This window comes from Vombatus ursinus, unplaced genomic scaffold (assembly GCF_900497805.2).
Source record: "Vombatus ursinus unplaced genomic scaffold, bare-nosed wombat genome assembly UNPS02014932.1, whole genome shotgun sequence".
Classification (NCBI taxonomy): Eukaryota; Metazoa; Chordata; class Mammalia; order Diprotodontia; family Vombatidae; genus Vombatus; species Vombatus ursinus.
This window is the reverse complement of record NW_020954710.1, coordinates 14,903,504-14,929,604: the sequence shown is the minus strand read 5'-3', so window position 1 is coordinate 14,929,604 and position 26,101 is coordinate 14,903,504. Positions and strand designations below refer to the sequence as shown.

The 26,101-nt window shown below is 43.9% G+C and overlaps 1 protein-coding gene and 1 pseudogene across 1 annotated transcript; both read left to right on the top strand.

Moving 5' to 3' along the window:
* The first annotated feature begins 13,136 nt into the window (after positions 1-13,136).
* On the top strand, positions 13,137-14,990 carry LOC114029455 (annotated as a pseudogene).
* A 1,711-nt stretch (positions 14,991-16,701) lies between these two features.
* LOC114029456 (UDP-GlcNAc:betaGal beta-1,3-N-acetylglucosaminyltransferase 7-like) lies at positions 16,702-24,362 on the top strand. Its single transcript, XM_027843896.1, has 2 exons — positions 16,702-20,182; positions 22,556-24,362. The coding sequence occupies exons 1-2, from the start codon at positions 19,481-19,483 to the stop codon at positions 23,054-23,056; spliced, it is 1,203 nt and encodes a 400-aa protein (XP_027699697.1). The 5' UTR covers positions 16,702-19,480; the 3' UTR covers positions 23,057-24,362.
* The last annotated feature ends 1,739 nt before the right edge of the window (positions 24,363-26,101 follow it).

Sequence of the window (26,101 nt, the reverse complement as noted above, 5' to 3'; positions counted from 1 at the left end):
ACAGATGAGAAAACTGGTCTCAGAGAGATTAAGGTCATCCAGATAGTGAGGACTGAGATTTTTTTTTTTTTTGGGTGAGGCAATTGGGGTTAAGTGCCCAGAGTCACACAGCTAGTGAGTGCTAGGTATCTGAGGCTAGATTGGAACTCGGGTCCTCCTGACTCCAGGGACAGTGCTCTATTCACTGTGCCATCTAGCTGCCCCCAGGACTGAGATCTTGAACCCAGGGCTCTTGACTCTCTCACCATAACATGCTGCCCAGAAGGACAGTTAGAAGGCAGGATATGTCAAGTGAGCCAAACCGCTGACTCCTCTCAGACTCAGGAGAACAACCCTGCTAGAAACTCTAGTTAGCAGCTGCAATTGCAGGTGCTGGATGGAGTCCCCGGGGTCCTCAGCAACCATAATTAGAATGATCAAGGACCGTGTTATTTTCCTTTCTTTGTATCACCAGCCCTTAATGCAGTGCCTGGAGTGGCATAGGGTGTAGGTGGGAAGAGTACCAGGCTGGATTTGCTTTGGGACATATGAAGTTGAGTGTTTATCATTAATGTGGCTTCCTGATTTACTCTGCTTTTCTGTTTTAAGTCAGTTATCTATTTTTCCACTGAGAGGTAGCATGGCATGGTGATAGAAGTGAGATATCCTGGGTTTGAGTCCTTCCTCTCACATATATTTCCCCTGGGAGAGTCACCTAACTTTTCTCTGCTTCAGGTAATTCTGTAGAAGAGTTGTTGACTTGCCTTCAATTTAACAATCAACAAGTATTTATTAAGTACCTTATGCTGGGCACTTAGTATACAAATACATAAATGAAAAAAAAAACCCTACTCTGTCTTAAATTATGTATTAAGTATTTTGTTTTTCCCCAGTTAAAAACAGTTTTCAATATTCATTTTTAAAAATTTCAGTTCCAAATTCTTGCCCTCCTTTCCCACCCCCCTCATTGAGAGGGCAAGCAATTTGATATAGGTTATACATGTGTAGTCATGCAAAAAATATTTCCACATTAGTCATGTTGTAAAAAAATAGATAAAAAAGCCTCAAGAAAAATAAATAAAGTAAAAAAGTATGCTTCAATCCATATGCAGACTCCATCAGTTCTTTCTCTGGGAATGGATAGCATTTTCCATCATAAGTCTTACAGAGTTATCTTAGATCATTGTATTGCTGAGAATAGTTAAATCATTGACAATTGATCATCTTACAGTATTGCTGTTACTGTGTATAATGTTCTCCTGGTTCCACTCATTTCACTTTGCATCAGTTCATGTGAATCTTCCCAGGTTTTTCTGAAGCCATCCCACTCATCATTTCTTAAAAGCACAATAGTATTCCATCACAATCATATACCACAACTTGTTCAGCTATTCACCAATTGATGGGCATCCTCTCAATTTCCAATTCTTTGACATGAGAAAAGAGTTGCTATAAATATTAACAAACCCTACTCACATTGATACAGGGAATATCCTCACAGAGAGTCCCCTATACGAAAGAAACCACATGACCACAACAACCACATCCACAACAACAACAACAGAATCCTTTTCACATTACCAAGTGATGTCAAATAATCAAAAGTAAAATGGCCTGGTCTTTTGAGGAAGAAATTCAGAGGAAACTGGGGGCTTCTGTGCATTAATTTGAGTAGATCAAACTAGGCTTTAAAACTTTGGCAATAGCTAGAGGGCACTATACCCCAAAACTTTTTTTTCTTGATGGAATCAAGAACCTTGACAGTGTTTGGAATTAGCATGTCAAGGCCAGTGGTTGATCTCAAAGACAAATGGTTTATGTTCATGTTTTTGTAATAAGCTGTTTCATGCTATACTTTAATTCACCTTGCTTATTAACTCTTCCTTGAAATGCCCCATTTTCCAGATGAGAGAATTGAGGAGGTCATAGAGCTGGTCAGTGATAGAGATAAAAGTAGAATCCAGCTCTCCTGACCTCCAATTCTTGTCCCAACATCATGATCTTATCTATTCATTAAAGCAGGTCCCCTAAAGCAACGCCCTTTCCCAAAGGAAGTTAGTCTATATGCTTGAATGTTTTATAACTGCATTTGTCTAAGAAATATTCTTGATTTCAGATAGGACTTTCCCCTGAATTAGTCCAGAGTAGAGAAGTATTCTAGGACACTGAATTAAGCTGTTAAACTTGAAAGAAGTCTTCCCCCTGGGGGAAGAGAAAATGACATTTCTCTCTGCATAACAAGTTCTATTTCCTCTCTCTCTTTCTGTCTCTCTGGGGATTATGACTCAGGTGGCATGGGTGAAGTGGCATTGAGGAAGGTGGTGGTGTGAAGGCTGCCAGAATCAGAAAGGCAGAGTGATAGCCGAGATTGTCCAGAAATAGAAACAGATCTGTTCTCCCTTACACCCCACCAAGAAATAAAGAAAAACAAAACCTTGGTTACAAACATATATAGAGTCAACATTAAAATAACAACAACAACAATATATGTGAGTCTATCACCTCTCTGTCAAGAGGTGGGTAGCATGTTTCATCCTGAGTCCCCTGAAATCACTGTAGTCCATTGCACTGATCAGAGTTCTTTTCAAAGTTGTTTACCTTAACAATTATATTATTGTATAAATTTTTCTCTTCCTTCTGCTCACTTTAGTCAGCCTTGGTTCATCTAAGTCTTCTCGGGTTTTTCTGAAACCATTCCCTTCATTATTTCTTCCTTCCTTCCTTCCTTCTTCCCTCCCTCCCTCCCTCCCCGCTTTTTTTTAGCCAATTTTCAGGAATTTATTTTAAAAATATTTTATTTTCCCCCAATTACATGTAGAAACAAAGTTTAACATTCATTGGTATTTTTTTAAAGTTTTAAGATCCTAATTCTCTCCCTCCCTTCCTGCCTTCCCCCCTCCCTGAGATGGTAAGCAATCTAAGTTACACATGTACAATCACCCTTCATAATTTCTTCCAGATGTTGAGGGAGGACTAGCATCTCTGGTGTGAGGACTTGCTGACCCCTTTTTAGGGTTGTTCATTCACCTTTGGTGTCTTCCTTTCACCCAACTTTCGCCTGTGACTCCAAGAAGCTGTAGCATGAGCAGCAGCTGCACCATGATAAACTGTCTTGGCAGACAAGCTAAATCAACTTGAGAGTAACCAACAGGCCTCAAACCCATTGGTGAGTTAGGGGATGTCTACCCCAAGCATATGAAGACCTCCCCTGGTGGATTGGGTGGAATAGGTGGAAGACAACAATTTGTTCCAATGTCCATGAAGGTGCCTGAAGCAGGTGCTGTAGAGTGCTTAGAGCTTGGTCGGACATTGAAGACGCCAAAGTCATCCGCTGCATCTCAGACCATCACTAGTTGTCTTGACTTCCACTGGACTTTGATGACTCTGGAAGAGAGAATGAAGCTGACTTTGTGCAACTCTGCCTCACTTAAATCCAATTTACCGGCAAGTCAAGATATCACCCCATAAGGTCATCGGTACTCTTCAAAACAAAGGATGAACAACAGCCCAATGGCATTCCATTCCATTTTTATGCCATGACTTGTTCAGCCACTTCCCAGTTGATGGGCATCCTCTGAGTTTCCAATTCTTTACCACCACAACAAAGAGCTACTATAAATATTTTTGTACATGTGGGTTCTTTTCCTCTTTTATAAACTCTTTAGAATATAGAAATAATATTGGCATTACTAGGCTAAAGGGTAGGCACAGTTTAATAGCCTTCTAGGCATAGTTCTAAATTGCTTTCCAGAATGGCTGAACTAGTTCACAGTTCCATCAACAGTACTTTAAAGTACCTGTTTTCCCACAGATCCTCCAGCATTTGTCATTTTTTTGGGTCAATTTTTCCAACCTGACGGGTATAAGGACCTACATTCATTATTAATAACTCATATTTATGCAGTGATTTAATATTTACAAAACACTTTCTTCACAATACAGTATTATTAGTCCCATTTTATAGTTTAAGAAGCTGGTAGGTCACACAGTCATTGTTAGGGCTGGAACTTGAACCTGGGTCTCCTTGATTCTAAATCTAGTATGGTTTCTACTATACCACACTATCACCCAATACATGTTAGAGTTGGAACTTGAATACACATCTTCTTGACTTGCAGATTGTCTATCTACTATGTCATGCTGCCTCTCATTTTTCTCACTGTCTTTGAGAGCACAATGGAGCCCACATCTTTATTGGCCTGTTCATGGAAAACCACTGAGAAATTCTTCCATTTATCTGCTAGGTCTTTGTGTCTATTGATTTTGTTTGTGAATTTAAAAAAGCATTTATTAAGCATTTGCTACATGCAAACACTGTGCTAAGTGCTAGAGATTCAAATGAAAAAGTCATGATAGTTCTTGCCCTCAAGAAGGAATGGGGGAAACAAACTACATAGGATAGTGAAGACCAAGGAGAGGTACTTTGGTCTAGAAAATTTCAGGATTAGTGAATGGGGCTATAGGGAAGTAGACTGACAAATCCTGAAATTTCAGCATGGATATACTTCACTTCCTCCTGAAGTAAACTTTGTTACCTAAGAATCTGATGTTGAATTCCCAAGGTGAAACCAGTGCTTATAAGTGGTTTAAAAATGGGTATAATCCTTAGTACCCTTTGTTTTTTTTTTAAACTATTCTACCACTAAGGTAGTGACACAGGACTGAGGACCAAATTGTACTTGTATATGTTTCACTGGTCACCGTGGTTACAGACTTCCTCATCTAGTGGTCAACTAACTTGTGTTAAGCCTCTCTTAGCTTAGCTAAGCCATCCTTTAGACAAAAGGCACAGTTTATAGTTGGGATGATACCTGAAGCCTTTCCAGTATGGTATGATCTGTCAAAGCTTATGCTTCACCATCATAGCCTTCAACAACTCCAGCTTACACAATTCTCTGGTCAACAGGGTCAACAACTCCCTGGTCCCAGGGTCATGCTAGGATGGTGTTTGTGGAGGATCAACATTCTAAGTGAAAACTGTATAGGAGAAATATGGAAGGGTCGGGGGATTCAAATTCCTCACTTCTTAAGCTGTTACAGTTCTGCAAATATCCCAAACTGTTGGACTTTGTCTGGTTCATGATTTTGACTATCACGTCTCTGTTTCTCTCCCATCTTCCTAAGCCAATTTAGGTTTAAATTGCTGTCTCTGGATTGCCAGTTATCAGATAATCTTTTCCTAGTTCTCATTGTCCTTGGCTTTTCTATAGCATTTTAAAAATCTACAACATTTTAAAAATCCTTTTTCTAACACTTCCTTCCTTAAAACTATAGGGTTACCCAAGTTTACACACATACACACACACACACACACACACACCTTCTATGCTCTCTCTGTGTGCATCACAGGTTAGACTACATGACCTGTAAAATTCCTTCCACCTCTGAGTTTCTAGGATTTTGTGATCTCCCTCCTGGATGGAAGTTCTCCCTGACAGAATTTCTCAGAAGCCTCAGTGGTAGGGGTAGGCTTCTGGCATCCTAGTACCTCTTTTTGTTACTTACACACCTACAGAGAAAGATCTTCCCTAAAGTCTCAGGCTGATGGGGAAATAACAGTCTTGCAGGTGAGAAGCAGAAGGAAGGGGCAGCAAAATGGTGCCTTGGATAGACCCTATGAGACCACAAGAACCCTATGAGAAAGGCAAGGTAGGGATTATTATCTCTAATTTATAGATGATGACAATGAGGTTCAGAGAATGGAAGGGAGGGTTAATAAGAGCCAAGATTTCAATTCAGGTCTTCCTATTCCTGATTTGGAACTTTGTCTAACAGCCTGGAGATGAAAATTTAGATTTGGGCTGGAAAGGGGATGTTGAGACAGTGTCTCACTGAAGGGGTGGGGTTAGTCGTTAGCAGAGTCAAGTCATTTGACTTCTCATCCACTCTGCCATACTCACCACCCTGTGACTCATTTTTTATGTAACTACTGCTAGCTCACCAATTGTGAAACTGATAGTATTTCAGCCTAGGATCATTCACTGGCAGTTCCAACCTCATGTGACTAGGGCAGAATACAGAGAGACTATTATCCTCCCTGGCCCCAGACCCTATTTCTCTTTTAATGCAGCCCAAGCTTGAATTATTTCTCTTGGAGTTCATATCACACTGTTAACCCTTTGAACTTGCAGTGATCTAGAACCCCCAAATATTTTTCAGAAGAACTATGGACTAGCCATAACTCTCCCATATTCATTCAAGCAATCAATCAATAAACATTTATTAAATTCCTACAATGTGCCAGGCACTGTGCTAAGGGCTGGGGGTACAAAAAGAGGCAAAAGACAGTCACTGCCACCAAAGAGCTCAGTCTAATGGGGGAGATGATATACAAACAAATATATAGGAAGCAAGCCACACACAGGATAAAGGAAATAATTAACAGAGGGAAGGCACTAGAATTAAGAAAGGTTGGGGAAGGCTTCCAGTAAAGGAAGGGATTTTAGTTGGGACTTAAAGGAAGCTAGAGAAGTCAATATGAGGAGTGAAGGAGGAAGGAACAGCATTCCAGGCATGGAGAATAAACAGACAAAGTGCCCAGGGCAGAGAGGTGGAGTGTCTTGTTTATGGAACAGCTGGAAGGCCAGTGGCACTGGATCAAAGAGTATGTGGAGAGAGTAAAGTAGAAGTCTGTAAATTTAGGAGAGGGCTAGGTTATAAAGGGCTTTGAATCCAAACAGAACATTTTGTATTTGACCTTGGAGGCAATTGGGAGTCACTGAAGTTTATTGAGTTTCAGGGTGACATGGTCAGACTTGTGCTTTGGGAATATCACTTTAGTGGATGAATGGAGGATGAGGAGAGACTTGAGGCAGGCAAACCCACCAGTGGGCTATTACAATAGTCCAGGTGTGAGAGGATGAGAAGCTTGCACTAGAGTATTGGCAGTGTCAAAGGACAGAAGGGAGTATATTGAAAAAATGTTTTAAGGTGAAACCAACAGCTCTAGGCAACAAATTGGATATGGGGAGGGGTGAGATATACTGAGGCATCTAGAATGACTCCAAGGTCATTAGCCTAAGGGACTGAGAGGATGGTGTTGCCCTCTATAGTAATAGGGAAGGAGGAAGAGGGAGAGGGTTTAGAGGGAAAGTTAATGAATTCCATTATGGACATGTTGAGTTTAAGATGTCTACTGGACATCCATTTGGAGATGTCTGAAAGGCAGTTGGGCATGTGAGATTGGAGGTCAACAGATAGGTTGGAGCAGGAAAGGTAGATTTGAGAATTATCAGCATAGAAATGGTAATTAAATTCATTGCAGCTGACAAGATCACCAAATGATGTATTATAGAGGGAGAAGAGAAAAGGGACCAGGACAAAATCCTGAGGATCACCTATGGTTAGAGAGCATGATCTGGAGAGGACGCAACAAAGGAGACAGAGGATAGTCTGATAGGTAGGAGAAGAACCAGGAGAGAGTGGTGTCCTGAAAACCTAGAGAGAAGAGATTATCAAAGAGAATTAGAATTGAGAAAAGGCCATTGGATTTGGCAACTAAGGAGATCACTGGTAACTTTTGAGAGCATGATTTTGGTGGAATAACAAGGTCTGAAGTCAGATTGTAAGGGGTTAAGAAGAGAGTGAGAGGAGAGAAAGTAGAGGCACTTACAAAAAGCCTTTTGGAGGAGATTAGCTACAAAGGGCAGAAGAAATATAGGATGGTAGTGAGAATGGAATGATCAGGTGAGGGCTTTCAAGAATGGGGGAAACAGGGCCATGTTTGTAGGCAGTAGGGAATGAGCCAGTAGATAGGGAGTAATTAAAATAAGTGATGGCGGGACAACAGAGGGAGCAATCTGTTGGAGGAGACGGGATGGAATGGAATCACTTTAGTAGAGATGGGGATTACCCTTGGTAAGAAGCAAGGCTACCTGGTCTTGTGAGATTGGAGTGCAGGAGGAGATAATGACACCCGAGTTACAGAAGATGAAGAAGAAGGGGAAAAGAGAGAACCCAAGGTGAATGAGCTCAATTTTTTTCTGTAAAATATGAGGCAAAATTCTCAGCTGAGAGGGTGTGGGAAAGAGGATATGTGGGAGATTTGAAGAGGGATGGAAAAATTTGAAAGCTTTGATATGAAGAATGGGTTAGTGAGTTGATAAGGTGGGCATAAAAGGATTGGTAGTAGTAGTGAGGACCCAGTTGAGGCTGTATAACATAAATTTATGGTAGACCCAGTTAGAATGGTTTCTGATCCAGCAGCATGTATGTGGGAGGGAAAGAGGTGAAGGGTGGGAGTGATTCATAAGTAGGACATAATCAGTGAAATGACAATGAGGCTTGAGATTCAAGAGTGGAGGACAGTGTAAAATTGGACTGGTTCACCAAGGGTTAGGATGGGGAAAAAAGGAAAGAGTGTCTAGTGTCAGGAAGATTGCCTGAAAGAGAACTGAGAGGTTGGAGGTCACAATGCAAATGAGAAGTGGGATTTTTGTAAGAGAAGGCAGAGGTAGAGATGAAAGGCCAATAATTATGGCTGGATGAGAGGATTTCAGAAGTTTTGAACATGGAAGCTGTATATTCATGGGTAATTGCAAGACTATTTGTGTGTGTCTGAGGCAGAGTGAAGGAGAAGGTCATGGGAAGTGAGTAGGTTGAGGAACTGAGTGGTTAAGGTGTTTGAGAGATAGTCAATATGTATGCTGAAATCCCCTAGTATGAGGGAAGGAGTTGGGGAAGAGAGAAAAATTGTGAGCCATGTACTAAACTCAATGAGGAAAGAAACGGAGTGACCTAGGGGGAGGGGTCTGTATACAACAGGTACCAAGATTTTGATACATATGAGTACATGAATATAGGCACATATGAATAGCATGAACCTCAAAGGAGAGGTTACTGAGTGAGAAAGATGACCTGGGTTTGAATCCTACCTCCATCACTTACTATAATAATGATAACTAACTTTCTTTTTTCTTTAACACTTTACCTATATAATCACATTTGATCCTTACAACAATTCTTTGATTAGGGTGCTATTATTTCCCCCATTTTATAGATGAGGAAACTGAGGCAAAGAAAATTTAAATGACTTGCTGAGTGTCACAAAGCTAGAAAGTGATACAGAATTCAAAATCAGATCAATCCTGACGGCTGGTCCAGTTTTCCATCTACTGTACCACCTGGTTGCCTCAATACCTGTGTGACCTCAGGCAAGTCCCTTAACCTGTTCAGGCCTCAGTTTCCTCCTCTGTAAAGTGAAGAGTAGGGTTAGATGGCCTCTGAGCTCCCTTTTAGCTACGAGTCAATGATCCAATTCATCAAATTGCTTCATAGGTAAGTTTAGAACACATAAAAGAATGGACATTTTACCCCACTGGTAGTAAAATTGTGGAATTTATGATCTACCAGCTTCACACCTCCCTTACCCTGACAAGTAGTATTAACTGAAAACATACATTTTAAAAAATTCATTCAAATTTATGGCTTCAGAATGAATTTTGAGGTAAAATCAGAATGTTTTGCTATAGTTACTATTATATCTCCTTGGTGTTCTCTTTGGAGACAAAGTCCCGGCCTGGGGCAGATCCTGGGTCTGATGTGGTCTGGAATTTCTCACACTCTTATAGTGCAAGGAGGCAAAATTTCCTTTGCTCTTGAGAGTTGCCTTGGTGAGCTGTGTATGTGTGTAGGAAGGCAGATGGAAACCACTCAATGGTGAAAGTGATTCATAAAGGACACCCAAAATACAAACTGTCTTTCCATTATCACTGATGTAGCTACAGATCAAACGATAAATCAGGTTCATGAAATCATTCTGTGTTCTAGGAACCACACACGAGGCAGGTACATATGTCCCAAACTATGGATCCACTGTCTTTTTTTTTTTTTTTGGAAGCTACATCCCCAAGAATTCTGTATGAGCTTACATTAGGCTATGACATTACATGGGAGTTTGAAGAGAAGCATGTGGTTGGTGGAGAAAGAGAAGATAAAGAATCAGAAGGGAGTGAAATGGCTGCAGAACCAGGAGACTTCCCAAATGCCATACCTCATCCTATTGTGGTTTCTAGAGAGTGGGGCTTTTCTTCTCTCCTGCTGTGATGCTAGGTTTTGGACTCCGATGTAGCTGAACTCTGGCCCCTTTAGTGCCGGGAAAGTTTGATCTGGGTATTGCAAAGTACAACCGGAGGTTTGTGGACTAATGAGTGAGGTTTGAACTGGAGGGGGGGGAGGAGAAATGCCAGAGAGAGAGGCAGAAATTGGGGAGGAACTGGAAGCCAAGATTTGGTGCTGACATCCTGTTGACCCAGTTGCTGTGCAGAGGGAGACAACAAGGCTTTCTAAAAGGCTCCCTAATTCCCATCTACATACATCATCATGAGTGCCTTTGGTCTCAGCAACGCTTTACTGAGACCATTGCTCCCCAGCATTTCTTCCCGTGAGGAACTGATTGGTTTTGGGAAGTAGATATTGGAAGTGTTTTCTAACTATTGCAATCTCTTTGTTTTATACTGCTTTTCTATCATAAGTAAATTGTCTTCTTTTCACCACTAGATATGAAGTCATATGAGGAATACAACTGGCTGGTCTGAAGGAAAGGAGATTCAGATAGAGGGGTATGGGGGCTCAGAGCATTCATTTTAGTAGATGTGAATGCCAGATAAGGTGTGAGAACTCTGATGGAGTACTGAGCTGTTACACAAGTCTGTGGAGTTAATTACCCTGGCCTTGGGAGATCTTGAAATGATTTGAGTTGTTTCCCAGCCCCCCCCCCCCCCCGCCCCGCCCCCGGCCAAATTTCTGAAGAGGCATAGGCGGAGCTCAAACATTGGTAACATTTGAAATACTTCTGTGAGTCTAGTTAAAACAGGAAGGAAATGCTGAGGAGGCCACAAAGCAGCTACCAGTCTCCAGTCTAACAAGATTAGCCAATTCTGTGAAACTGTGCCCTTCGGAATCTGCTTGTTACAAGACTCTTGTCCAGTCAGTAAGGTTGAACAAAGGGGGCTCCTCTCAGAAGGGAGGTTGCCCCTTTTTTCTCTCTGCAGTCTAGACCTTCTACTCTCAGTCAGAATCTGGGCTGCTAGGCTAAAAGATTTCACTTTCCAACAGTTGAATAGCCAGAAGGAGCTGCAGTGAAATGCAAACTGTCTCTGGATTCAGAGAATGTGAATTCAAATCCTGCCTCTCTGACACGTGGGACCTTAGGCAAGCCACTTCACCTCTAGGCCTCAGTTTTCTCATCTATAAAATGAATTGGATTTTATAGCCTTGGGGGTTCTTTCCAGCTTTGAATGTAGGATTCCATGAATCAGGGGGAAATCCTGATGAAGGCACACATAGCTACAAGACTCCAAACGGTCAGGATCAGCAAAATTTGTGAAAATCTTCACTGAGAACCCACTTGTGACAAGGTTCTTTTTCAGGCTGCCCAGTGGGCAAAGTTAAGAGACAAAGGAAACATTTAAACACGAATGCAAACAAACAAACAAAGAAACCAATGGAAAAGCAGGGAGGCTGTCTAGCTTCTGAAGTTCTAGTTCATTGTAGAGTTATAACCTAGGATACTAGAAGACTTTAAAGTTCTCTTTCATCTCTAAATCTGTGTTTTTCTTATAACCCATGCCCACAACTTGCCTTCTTATTTTTCTGAATGATAATTTTCCTTGTGGTCTTGGGGTGATAGTTATTTGGGGTGGGAGAGAGGCTAGCAGAGTATTTTCTGATGATCCTGGCACGTGGGAGAGACTGATTGCCCTTCTCCCACTAAGAGCCTTGGGGAGTGTATCCTTGTGAGAGATGGTACTGATAGGGGAAAGGATAGGAGAAAGGAGTTCAAGATCTGTATGCTAGCCGCTGACTCTTCCTCCTTTTGCTACCCTTGAGAGAGACATCCTGACCATCCTGCTAGCCTGTCTGTGGGTAACACAGCAGCAGACGAACTGTGGCTTTGGGACTTCCATGTTGTAAAGTGGGACAGCTGGACTCTGCCTGTAGCAGACCCGTCTGTCATGGCTGTTGCTGTCCAAAACTCTTTTGGATGAGGACTGAGGCTGCCAAAGACCAAGTATGGTAGAAGAGATGTTGAACCTCGAGCAGTAAGAGGTGGGATCCTACAGAATAGGAAATGCCAAGTGCCAGTTTTACAAATCTAGTTGGGCAGATGAACTGGGAAGGGGGGAGTGATTTCCAGTGCTCTCTCCTCATCTCTCCCCTGTCACATTTCCCCCTTGCTATAATCTGCGACCCACAGTTAGGATACTGGATTACTATGCTATGCTATGCTATGCTGTACTATACTATACTATACTATACTATACTATACTATACTATTCTCTACCCCCCTCATTCCTACTCCACCCCCCCCATAGTTTTTTACTCCTTTCCATGAGCACTAGAGTGGGTGGTTTGGGTATTTCCCCCACAGCTCAGAAGATCTGGGCTGGCAAGTGGAAAAAGGTTTACAAGATGGATAAAGGTGGCTAGCATAAATCATGTGATCACAGTGTAAGGGTGGGACTGGTTAATTTATTCAGCCCCTTCCCATTTAACCTAAGTGATAAGATGTGAAGTCCGTCTCACTGGTTGGTCTTGGACTGAATAGGAAGTCCCTCATTCTGGATTGATATTGCACAAGGCTCATGTTCTAATAGGATGAAGAAACTTGGCCACTTCCCAGGGGTTGTCTACATATAAGGCAACTTGGGGGCACAGTGGACAGGGTCAGGCTAGGAGTCAGGAAGACATGAGTTTGATTATTGACTCAGACACTCACTAGCTAAGTGTTACTTGTCTTCTTCCAGACTTGATTTCCTTATCTGTGAAATGAGAATGGTAATAGCAACTACAGGTTGCCTATAAGGATCAAACATATGATGCTTTGCAGATCTTAAAAGCACTACATTGGAGGGTTGGAATACTTGTGGGGACCGCAGGGAGATCTTGGATTTGTGTATTGGCACTGGAAGAGCCCCGAGGGGCCTCGGCCTCAACGCTTCTCCGGAGCCATGGGTCAGGCAGGGGGCCCAGGAGTTAGCAGTTCAGTGCTGAAGGCCGGGTGTCGGGGTTGGGGTGGGCGAGTGCGGACTTCCTTCTAGCCGGGGTTGGGTGGAGCAGAATAGCACGCCGCAGCGCTGGTCGGTGCTCGCGAACCCCCTGCCTAGCCCAAGAAAGGCTGGTAGGTGTCTGCAGGGGGTCCCTTGGAAAGAGGCCGGATGGCCTGGTTTCTGAAGCTGCAGCTGGCCCACGGGGCGATCGAGTCCGGGCTGGTGCCGGACTTTGACGCGAGTCTGTCCGGGATCGGCTAGGAACTGTGATGTCCTTGTGATGGGGTACGGGCCCTGGGAAACCCCGAACTCTCCTTGAGTTTTCTCCTTTTGCCGCATGGTCAAGTGTCTGGCGTTCGCCTGAGGCATCGACCCATCCCAACTGACCTTTCACTGTGACCATGCCCAGTCTCCCAATTCTGTTACCTCTAACCTAGCCCAGCTCTTCATTTTCTCCACCCTCCACCCTATCTAGACTCCGTTCTCCCTTGGCCATGTGATCCAGGTCCCTGGCTGTTCTCTGTTACCTACCAGTCACCCAAGCTATTGGCCACTCCTTGATCACTGTTTATAAGGTCCATCTTGCCTGCATTCAAGTGTTCAGATTCTTAAAATCTAGCCAATAGGGCAGACTTATTAGAAATCTAGCTCACCTCAGCTGGTGTTCTAATAAACCTTGTCTTTAGTTGAAAGAAGGCTTGGATCAAATTCATCCCAGGCAGGACCTGCACCACTATTTCGGGGTCCCAGCACCTCTAAACCTCAAAACTTACATTGTCCATTTTTAAACAAGAAGAGTCAAGTTTGCCACCTGATAATGAGAATAAAATCCTACCTTTCCAGTGTGTGCTTTGTGCTGCTACCTCTCCTGCATTAAAACTCCATGATGAAACACTCACAATATCTTCATCAAGGACAATCTGATGAAATTCCAATGCTGGAAAACAGGAAACTTTGAGTGGCAAGCTAGTGAAGAGAATGTGGAGTGGTGTTCCATGTTAGACACCTGCAGCGCGCTGAGCACCAGCATTTTGAGGTCTGGAGGTGGAATAAGCCAGGGGACAGAATCCTTGCCATAGATATTTCAGTGTTTACAGGTATAATTGACTCGAGGGCAAATCCAACACCACTGAATCCTGTGGAATTCCTCTGGGACCCTGCAAAGAGTTTGTTCAGGTGTTGTACCAGTACAGAGTTCATCATGAGAGAACATGGTGGAGAAAAGGTGGGCCATTCCCAGTTCAAACTGACACCTTCAGGGAGAATGAGAATGGAAAATACACTGAACATTTGCTTTCAGCCAGCTGTCAGATCAAGGTTTTCAATCCCAAAGATGCAACAGGAAGCAAAAAAACAGACAGGGAGAAAATGGAGGAGTGAACCCCTCATGAAAAGGAAAAATACCAACCTCCCTATGAGACACGGAATACTCAGGAAGTGTTCTCTGTGACCTGAGATGACATATGTCAGTAATTCCCCTCCCCTGGCTTTAAGGATTACCATAGCACTTTTTCAGTTGGAGAAGGGAATGGTTCACCAAGCCACCAGCCAGAACCACCTCCTCCAATTGCAGATAAACTTCTACCAATAACTAGCCCTCAGTAAGCTCGACAGTGGTTACATCTCCACCTTCTCATGGCTTTTCCCAAACTGCTCAGGTGCAGATTTACTGAAGTTAACCAGAAATAACATTCAAATTTGTGGCCCTGCTGATGGAATTTGACTCCTTAATGTCTTAAAAGAGCAGATGGGGCTGACGATTCATGTTGGCCAGGAATCCTTGCAACAGCAGAGCAGCAACAGCAACAGAAATATAAGAATGGAGAATGCGATGGTGCTTTCTTTGTGTACCATGGCGTCTATGTGGAAGAACTAACATCTATTCAGTATTTCCCCTCATCAGATCTATAAGCAGGGGCCAACAGGAATCCACGCGCTCATCAGTGTTAAGATGATTTTTGTTTTGTTCTGGACACAACAGAAGCTGAAATCAATGGAAGCTACCACATCATATTGAAATAGAAGGGGACTATCTCATGCTGGGGAGCTGCTGCTTCCTTCACCCCTTGGACACCCCCTCTTGCAGATATGGATAGAGAGTTGGAGGTCTGCAGGAGCCTGAGTGATGGAGAGTGGGAGGTAGGGTGGTAATATACTCCGGAGGTGGGATCTCAGATCTCTGGTCCTTGTCCCAACTCTCTTGCCACACACAGATTCCTGTCTGGTATGTGGTTCTGCAGCTATTTCTTAGTTACAATTTCTGGACTTTGTGGTTGTTGAATATTGATAGAAACTTGTCATATCATTTAGGTTTTATGTAGGGCATAATGATGATGGGAATTGTGTGATGTTTAATTGAAAGATGTTACATTTTAGGATAATCTGGAGCCATATAATTTTCCCCCTTAATATATAAATAAAAATGAATCTCTATATTTTTTAGACTATCCACCAGCCAACTCCCTGATGACATACCTGTGGTCTCTGCTTTCCCTGCAATGTATTTGTTCCTGGAAAGCCTAATGGTGGGGGAATTTTTTCCCCCATGCGCTGTATATCCTGCCATTACCCTGGACACCACACGGTGATCCTGCATTGCTGTGGTGAAATGTGAGTTTACATGGAGGACTGAGCAAACAACTGCCCAAAGTGACCCATTAGTAGGGTCAGAGATATGAAAAACAAAATATAAGTGCTCGCTCATTCTTTTTTCTTTTTTGGGGGGGGCACTATTACACAATAAAGTTGACAGTATTTGAGCACTGCTTGTACTTCGCAAAGTTAATTTTTCCCAGTGAAGTTCTCAGACCTTTCTTTTGATATACTGAACTTTTTTCTCTTTCTACTTTGTGCCTTCATTCCTAGTGTAAGAGGCATTTTTGTTTATGTAGTGTTCTTGACTGGATAATTTTTTTTCTCAAGGCAGAGTTAAGTGACTTGTCCAAGGTCACACAGCTAGTAAATGTCAAGTGTCTGAGGTCATATTTGAACTCAGGTTCTCTTGACTCCAGGGCCCGTGCTCTGCACTGTGCTGCTTAGCTGCCCTGACTGTGTACTTTTTTAAAAGAGTCTTTCCCTTGTGAATAGAAGGAACCCTAGGCTAGGAGTCAAGGCCTGGGTTCTAATCCTTAGCTCTGAATTAATTCACTGGGTGATACTGGGCAATAAGTCCTTTTGGGCCTTTCTTTCCTCATCTATGAAGTAAAGAATGTGAATAAGGTGATCTCCAAGGTCCTTTTTAGCTCTCAAATCTAGAATTCTATTATCCTATTTGTATTTACAGGCTTCCCATATATATTTTGTTCTACTTAAAAAAATGATTGTGTCTGTGACTATGGTATTCCCTTCTTGTTTTACATATATATTGTCAAGAATTCCCTTTACAGATTGAGTTAGGGCTGAAGAGGACAATGTTCAAAGATTCTATATGGGTTTGGTCTTTTATTTTGTTAAGCATTTGATTTATCATAGCTTAATTGGTTTTTATACAGAGGAAATTTTTGTCCATTCAATGTAGTCTAATTCCTTTTGGGAATTTTGGTTGAAAACATTGAAAATCTTCAAGGTAGAAGATTAAAAATGGTTTCTTGGGTAAAAATAAAACAAAACAAAACAAAAAAAAAACATATAAAATGTTACTTATACAGGATGTCCCAAAAGTCTTAGTGTAGTTTTAAACTATTAAAGCTTAATTTCAGTATACATCTATGTATGTATGTATGTATGTATGTATGTATGTATCTATCTATCTATCTATCTCTATCTATCATAAATATAAACATAGGTAAATGTCACAGTGTGATAAAAACAGTTTGGAGTTAACTTTCTTCATCTAATAGAATTACAATCACTTAAGCTTTCAGGAACACCCCTGGAGAATTATTTCCCTCAAATGACTCAATTTCTTTTTGACCCAAGCTATATACACCTAATCAGTTGTCATTGAGCCTTTGCTTGAAGGCTTCCAGTGAGGGGGAACCCTGGCCCCCTCTTTGGACTCCCCAACACTTGCTGTTATGTGATACCCCAGTTGCAACTTCCTTGCCCCAACTAAAGATCATAATTTTTGCTACGTTGGCTGCCTTCTCTTTAATTCAGGTTGACAGACTATGGATTTAATATTTAATATTTTGAGTTATATTCCATTTCATTCCCTAGATAAAATTACAGCCCAGTTTGAAGATGTGGATATAGTTGTAACTGAAGATAGGAGGAATGGGAATTAACCTTTTAGAAAAGCTATCCTGTGCACATACCAAAGAGGTTCTGAAGAAATCACTGGGCTGCTGGCTCAAGTAAGAGCACAATGGTGGGCAAATGAGGTATAGCACTCCATTGCTGGATAATCAGTACAGTGACATGCTTCCTTTCTATAGACTTAAGACAAACAGTAGATTGCTTGATTTTTGACTGCTTAGAATGCCACACGTGTCATAGGTGTCATACTATGATTCAAGGTATTTGAAGGATTGACACATGAAAGATGGTTAAACTTGTTCTGCTTGGACCAAGAAGGTAGAATTAGGAGAAATGGATGGGACTTATAGAGAAATTGGCAATAAGGAAAAACTACCTCATAATTAGATCTACCCAAAAGAAGAATGGGTTGCTTTGAGAGGCATTGGGTTCCCCCTTACTGGAAGTCTTGAAGCAAAGACTGGATGACCACTTTGGGAGACACTGTAGGGGAGATTCTTGTTCAGGGGGGCTGGAGTCGATGGCCTTTTGAGGTCCCTGCAACTCAGAGATTCTCTGAACTAAGATGTGTTTCCAACAAAGGCAGTAGTAATTCAATTTGATTATTGGTGTCATAGAACCGTGGATTTAGAGACTAAAGGAACCTTTCAGTCCAACTCCTAATTTTACAAAATTTACAGAAGAAATTGAGGCTCAGGATCCACTGATTTTCCGTCACAGGGCTGAGTCTGGGAGCAATTTGAAATTGGCAGAAGCACCTGCAAGAGGTGTGCCAGATTAATTGAACAACAAATCTTTACTGAGTATCTATTATGTTATCTAAATCAGAGCTAGGTTTTGTGGGAGGTACAGGAACAGAAGCATAAGATGAAATCCTTGCTTTCCTGGAGCTGACAATCTCTCTGGGCAACACTATGAAACAATTAGAAAACAAAACATTTAGACTGTAATTTCCTGGAAAACAGGAACTGTCATATTTAATTTTGTATCTTGATCAGCACTTAGCCCAGAGCCCTATGTACAGAAGGCAGCCAATAAATGTTTTATTCAATAAATGAATGGGTTCCTGGATTACTGGGGTACACTCGGACCTCAGTTTCCTGCTCTGTAAGAAAAGTGGGCTGGACTAGATCTCCTGTGGTCCCTTCCAGCTCTAAGTTATGATCATTCCTCATTTTACAGATGAGAAAAGCAAAGTCGTTGTGAGAAAAGCACGTTGGAAATGATTATTATATTATTATTACTATTATTATTATGAATGAGTTACTGTTACTACAATTATGAAGAGGCAGTGAGTCAAAATGCAAACTCAGAGTGTGCCTCTGGCACATGCTTACTGGTAAGGCTGTGCTACCCTGGGCAATTCATTTAACCTCTCCCTGCCTCGGGCTTCTCTGGAGACTGAAAGCTAGAGTGCATGTGCTGATCAGCACTGGCTGAGAGATTTTCCTTGACAGATTCCCCAAACCAAAGAAATCACGCGCCCAGCAAGGAAATATCAAAAATGCCAGAGAAAGGAAGGAAGGTGCCCAGGTTCCTTAGTCAGTTGCAGAGGTGAGACTAGCACCCTAGGCTCCTGACCCCTAAGCTAGCCTGCCCGCCCTGCATTTAATTGTAATCTTGAACAGGTAACCTTTAGTTCTTTTCTGCTGCTCCTTTCCTGAGAACTCGTCGGCATCTGATGCTGCGTGTGCGGATTCAGCGTTAACTCTTAAGTCAGGGGAGATCTGCCTTGGGAAGGGGAGGAGTGTCTTTTGATTCCTGGGTGATGATTCCTCAGCGGTACTCAGTCACAGTACGTAGTACACAGTACACAGCCACAGAGCACTGGAAACAGCTGGGGACTTCCCGGACCCCACCTCCACTTAATGAGGGGGATCTATTTCGATGCAATCTGTAGAAACTTTCGGTTGGTCAGAGAGGGATGGGTTAGCAGCTCCGCCTGAGTGCTCTGTGCATCGCTATGACGGGGCCCTGGGGAGATGCAGGGGAGACGAGCAAAATACAGGGAAGTTGGGCCGACTGGTTCTCCAGGCTTTCGGAAGTTCCTGGACGTCTTCGCTCAGCTTCACTTCTCCCCTTCCCCAGCCATAGCACCAGAACCGCGGGGCGGGTGGGCCCTTAGTTAGGATCTTGCTGGCGGCACCTGTGCTCTTCTCGGGGCGGAGTCCCAAGTCCCGCCAGTGCCTGGGGGTAGCTTCTCAGGAACCGTGGGGGCAGCGCACGCACCGCTCCCCTCGGGCTTGGTCAGAGGCAGGCTGGCGCGGACCGTGGCCGGGACAAAGAACGGCACCCTAACCAACGAGCTCAGTGCCATGTCGCTGTGCTGCGCTCGGTGGCGGCCGGCGCCCAGCGGCCCGGGCAGGAGGCGGTGCGCCCTAGCGGCAGTGCTGTTAGCGTTGTCAGCTCTGCTGTGGCTGGGTGTCGCGCCACCGGGGCTCGCTCGCCTGCCCCAGGGACCCCGCCGGCCGGCTGGTACCAACGCATCCGTGCGCCTTGATCCCGGTCCGGAGCTGGAGGGTGGCGACGATGGAGAGGCCATGAGGACCGTGTGGTGTGCCTCATCGCAGCCCCAGGTCCTTCCTCGGCTGCCCAAAGAGGCACGCTTTCGCGCCTTCCTTCGCCACAGCCACTGTCGCTATTTCCCTCTGCTCAGAGACCACCCGGACAAGTGCGGAGGTCGGGTGCGGCTGCTGCTGGCCGTCAAGTCGGCACCCGAGCACGGCGAGCGGCGAGAGGCTGTGAGGCGCACGTGGGGCCGAGAACTGACGGGGCCCGGCTCCGGCTCCGCCTCGGACGCCGCAGCCGTGCGCACCGTGTTCTTGCTGGGTAGAGGAGCGGCCGAAGAGGGGCCCAGCGGGGAGGCGCTTCGCCAGCGGCTGGAGCAGGAGGACCGGGCGCACGGGGATCTGCTGCGCTGGGACTTCAGTGACACCTTTTATAACCTCACGCTGAAGGCTGTCAATTTCCTGCGCTGGTTCCAGCGCCGCTGCCCCAGCGTGGAATTCGTGTTCCAGGTAAGCGGAGCGACGGAGGGGTCCCCGCAGCGGCAGGCAGAAGCTGGGCACCTGCCGTCTGCCTGGTCTGTTCCCAGTCCGTCCGTTATCTCTACCGGACTGAGAGCCAGGACGAGGGAGTGTCTCTTCTCAGGGAGGGCCCTGGGTTGGATTGGCAAAGGGCTGGGGGAATTGGGGGTGAAGGGGGACGGACAGGTAGACGGGGCACTAAAGATTAGAGTCATATTAGCCTAGAGCAAGAATGGATCGTGGCGGATCATCTCGTCCAACCTCCTCGTTTTTACAGAGGGGAAAATTGAAGACTGGACGGACTTGTTCGAGGTCCCATGGCAAGATAGTGACAGAGCCAGTACTGGGACTCAGGAGGGTGAAGCGTGGGGAGGAAGGGTTGGAAGATCGAAGAGGTGAGAAGGGATCAGGACTTGGGGAGGTGCGTGTCTGATCTGAGAGCTGGTGGAGTGAGAGAAATAGCATGGAATACAGGGCAGGAAACTGGGGGATAACTGTCACAATTTACAGAACACTTTGTGGATAATAGCAGGGCATAATGGGAAGAGAGGGACTGGGTAACTAAGTGAGAGAGTGCTGGACTTGGAGTCACGAAGACGAGTTCAAATCCTGCCCTTTTAGCTCTGTGAACCTGGGGATGTCCCTTAACCTCTCTCATGCTCAGTTTTCTCATCTGTAAAATGGGGAGGTAATTAGCACCTACCTCTCAGAACTGTTTCGAGGATCAAATGAGAAAATATATGTTTGGTGCTTTGCAAACCTTAAGGAATGGCCCCTATAAGGAGACTTGGGTTTGGATTGCCTGACTGCCCTGTCCTATTTTTGTGACTTTCAACAAGTCACTTCTCTGGGCCTCAATTACCTCAGCCAGAAAATGAGGGAGTTTGACTAGATTTTCTCTCATGTTGCTTCCAGTCCTTAGTTCTATGAACTCCTGGAGTTCTGATTTTGGTCAATTTACTTGTCCCCTCTCAGTTTCAATTTCCTTAGCTTGAGGAATTGGAATAATAATATTTTCCCTATTTCATAAAGATTGTGTGAAGGCCAAGTGAGATGCCATGTAAAGCACTATACACTATACTATGTCTATGCCACTCAGCCAACGAGCATGTGTTAGGCAGCTACTGTATGCCAACCATTGTGCTAAGTGCTGAAGACACAAAGGCAAAAGACAGTCCCTGCTTTCAAGGAACCCACAGATTAATAGGGGAGACCTGTAAATGACTAGGTGCATGCAAGATATCCGCAATGTAAGTGAAAAGTAATTTCAGAGAGAAGGTGTTAGCTGCTGGGGGAGAGGAAAGACCTCTTGTGGAAGGTAGGATTTGAGCTGAGGCTTGAAGGAAGCCAGATTATTATTATATTATAATAATTATTATTATTTACTATTTGTATTATCATTTCATGCTATGCCCACAGCAACCCTTTGAGGTATCATAGAATGTCAGAGCTGGAAGGAATCTGAGAGATCCTCCAGGATAATCTACTCATTTTTTTAGGTAAAGAAGTTGAAGGGCAGACCCAGAGAATTGAAATTATGTTCTTGGTCTGCTGATTTAGGGCAAATATTGGTATTCCCATTTGATACGTAAAGAAGCTGAGGCCCCAGACAACTCAACCAAGCTGACAACAGCTAGAGTGGCAGAGCTGGGACTTTAATCTGGATTTCTGATCCCCCGTCTGGCACCCCTGCCCCAACTATATCATGCTGCAGGGATCACGGATTGAGAGGAAGAGGGAGGAATCCAATAATAATAATAATCATGATGATAATAATAACTATTTGTATAGCTAATAATAATAATTGCTATATGAATAGCACTTTAAGGTTTGCAAAATGTTTTACATGTGTTCTGCCATTTGATTCTCCTAACCATCCTGACGTACAAGGATCAAGGGACCTCAGTTTTGTAGGGTACAGGGACTACACACTGTCTGGCACATTTGTTATTGTAGTACAGTCATTTCAGTCATGTCTGAGTCCTTGTGACCCTATTTTGGGAGTTTTCTTGGCAGAGATACTGGAGTGGTTTCCCATTTCTTTCTCCATCTCATTTTACAGACCAGGAACTGAGACAAACAGGGACAAGTGACTTACCCAAGGTCACATAGCTAGTGAGTGTCTGAGGCCAGATTTGAACTCATGAATATGTCTTCCTGATTCCAAGACCCCTGCTCTATTTGATGTTCCACATATTGTTTGGCACAGTAGTAAATGCTTAATTGATTAAATGACTGATTGATTAGAAGATCCTAAAAAATTAAAAAAAAAAAAAGATCCTAAGGTGCTCTGTAGTAGTGGGGTGGCGGGGTTCTGAGAAGCCAGTATCAGTCTATGTTGAGATGAGCTGGGTTTATCCCCAGGGTGACGATGATGTGTTTGTACATCCCGCCAATTTGCTGGAATTCCTACGCTCCCGACAGGGCGACCCTAGGCTGTCTCAGCTCTTTGTTGGGGACGTGATTCGACGGGCCTGGCCTATTCGCAACCAGCACAGCAAGTATTACATCCCACCCGAGCTCTTCAACCAGCCTTACCCACCCTACGCTGGAGGGGGTGGCATCCTCATGGCAGCCCCACTGGTTCGGCGCCTGCTGCCAGTCTCGGAGTATCTTCCCCTGTTCCCCATAGACGATGTGTTCCTGGGCATGTGCCTGAAGAGGCTTGGAGTCGTGCCTCAGGCTCACCCAGGCTTCCGTACTTTCGGCATTCACCGGACCCGCACCAATCACATGAACTGGGATCCCTGCTTTTACCGGGAACTGCTCATGGTGCACCAGCTGGGGCCCCCTGCCCTCATCAACATGTGGGAGGCTGTGCACAGCAAAAACCTGCACTGTGCCAAGACTGCCAGCTTCCTCTGAGTCTCTTGCCACCCAAAGGGAGTCTCCCTGTCCTATTTTGTCTCTACCTCAGTTCTTTGCAGGTAGAGTGTGACAACCAGTAGAATTACTGACTTAGGTATCAGAGGGCCTGGATTCCAAATCTCCCCTCTGATTTCTCCTAATCCTCTTCTCTGGGCCTGAGTTTCCATACTGACAGAATAAGGGCTTGGACTAGAGTCTAAATCTGGGATCAAGCATCCTTTGATGCTACCCCATTCTCGGGCCAGTTCTGACCCCAACCCTTAAACACCTGAGGCTAGGAGAGACTTGTTTTGTAAAATCGTACTTTGGGGGAGGAAGTGAGTATTTGTCAGCCTACCTCAGCAGGGCTGCTTTCAGGGGCTGGAAAAGGCTGGGGCAGGACTGAAGAGCAGTATAGACCCTTACAATTGGAAGCACCATCGGGTAGCTGAATGAACACTATTTGGAGACTGAGGACCTGGTTTCCGTTTTAGCTCTGCCACATACCTGCTGTGAGACGTTGGGAAAGTCACATCTTTCTGAGCCTCAGTTTCCTAGATACTAAATGGGACAGCAATATTTACTCTGCCTACCTCATAGGAATTGTTGAGAGAATCTGATGAGGTAACTGAGTGAAAAGTGCTTTGTAACCATAGACACACAAAATGGATGATAAAGTTTTTCCTAGGCCCATGCCAAAAGAGCAGGGACTGAGATGCCCAAAACATAATAGAAGGTATCTCTTGAGAGCCTTCTCTTCAAACAGATGGAGGAGACAGCCCCTAAATCAGCTCAGTTTCCTTCTGCTCTAACAGGGGAGATGCTCCAGGTTACTTATGGACAGATAAAAAGTAGGCAGTTTTTCAGCCCCACTAAAGCTGTCCTGTTGGAAGAAAAAGCTTAAAGGTTCACATCCGATGTAGCTAACAGATATTTCCCTCAGGCAAGAACAGGCTATATGTCCAGAGGGGAAGAGAGTTGGAATTCACCAGCACAGTTCCAGTGATGCTGTCAGGAAATGGTGAAAGTTGAGTCTTTGTTTTAGGATAGGCCCAGGATATCAAGGGTTAATCTTCCCCTTCCTTTCAGTTGAAAAATCTAAACCACAGTCAGCCACAATTTCAGGCCTAATCACTGACATGCAATAAATCACTGATCTTATTTGCTTGGAGATGTCACCATGGTGGCAGGGCATGCTGTGGTTTCAAACACACCCACTCATGTGTTGGAAGCAGAGTTCTGGTGGGTATACCACAGGGTTGAAGAGAAAGCAAAAAATATATAAGAATGAATTAAACTTTCCAAAGCCCTCAGCATCCTGCCATTGGACTTTGACGCCTTAGTTGATTGTTTTGTTTTGTTTTTTTCAATTTTGGTTGCTATCTTTTGTTTTTACAACACCCATATTTCTCAATGTATTTCTTCCTCATTTCTTTCCTAGCGATCTGTCCCTTATAACAAAGAATAAAAAAGAGAGAGGGGAAGCAGTTCAACAAAACGCACCAACACATCAACACAGTCATACATTATATAGTCTTATGTGTTTAAAATCCTCCGCCTTTACGAAGTGTTTGCATGGGGTTTTCCATGAAATTGTTGGTGTCTCAGAGTTTGGGCATTGGTTATAGCTCATACATTGACTGACTCAGAGAGGGACCTTAGCTCTAATCCCCTCATTTTACAAATAGGGAAAGCAGGGGCAGCTAGGTGGCACAGTGGATAGAGCACCGGCCCTGGATTCAGGAGGACCTGAGTTCAAATCCGGTCTCAGACACAGAACACTTGTTAGCTGTGTGACCCTGGGCAAGTCACTTAACTCCATTGCCTAGCCAAAAAAATCCCAAAAAACAAAAACCCAAAAAAGAGAAAGTGAAGTCTAGAGAATTTAACAGCCTCCTGTGACTACCCTTTTGCTCGAGAAGAGCGAATGTAAGGTGAACTTATAGCTGTGGCCTTTCCCCGAACCTGAGTCTTGCTAGTACCTCTCTGGCAGTTAGTGATGGAGGCAGGTAATAAACAGCTTTATGGTCTTGAGGCGGAAGGGTCTTTAACATTTTTGTTTGTTCTCTCTTCTCTCTGGGCCTGAGTTACCCCATCTGAAAAAAAAAGGGGGTTAGACTAGATGGTGTCTGAGGTTTCTTTTAACTGCAGTTCTATGATGCTGTGATCTCTATCCCTTACTAATTGTTTGGTTATGGTCAAGTCATCATCTCTGAATCTGAGTTCCCTTTTCTCTAAAATGAGGAAGCTGGCTTTGATGACCTATAAAGCGTTTTCCCGATTCAAGTCTAGAATCTTATAAATAACTTCATCATTCATGTGATTTTAATTCTCTAAGTGGGATGGTTCTTCCCCAGCTGTTCCGTAAAAGTGCCCTGCTCCACAGGAATGGATCCTGGGACTGTCTAAAGGACCGTGTCCCTGACCTGGGCAGTCCCGGCCAAAGAGCGGATGGAGGAGTACTTGCACAATTTTTGAGGCTGTCTTGATGGACTTTGGGGACCCTGTTTCCCCTTCAGTTCCCAAACTGAAACGGAAGCAGAAGAGGTTTCGCATTGGTTTTCATTATACGTTGACTGATAGCTAAAACTTGACGCTAGCAGCAAAGGACCTGGTGAGCCCCCTTCCTTTTGTGGGTGCTATTTTTGAGAACCTAGCAAGTCTGGGCCAAAAAGCCTGAAGAGAAACTTCTTGAACTTCTAGTCATGTAAGGGAGGAAGGAAACCCACATGAGGGACTGAGATGGGTTTGGTCAGATTTTCCCCTTGTAGTTTATGTCACCAATACAGCAAAGCAATATTTGAGATATTGAGAAAAAAAGAGTGTTCCTCTTCTCTTGTGCCTTTTCTACTGGTCTGAAACACTTTTGTAGAGCAAATCAATAGAGACAGCTTTTAAATTAGCCATAAATTGGAATTTAAAAAAGCCATTTTATAATTAGTTCAACTGGCTAGTAATTTTTATAGCTTCTTGGTTTTCTTATGAGACTGTAAATTATGGGAGTAGTAGGTCTTGATTAAATTTAACATTCATTATTTAACATTTACTTTACCTATTTTAAAT

Bases quoted from the DNA above. Each gene is read 5' to 3' on its own strand.
- LOC114029456 (XM_027843896.1), top strand. From the start codon at position 19,481: ATGTCGCTGTGCTGCGCTCGGTGGCGGCCGGCGCCCAGCGGCCCGGGC. The intron at 20,183-22,555 runs GTAAGCGGAGCG...GTTTATCCCCAG, and splicing joins GCGTGGAATTCGTGTTCCAG to GGTGACGATGATGTGTTTGT.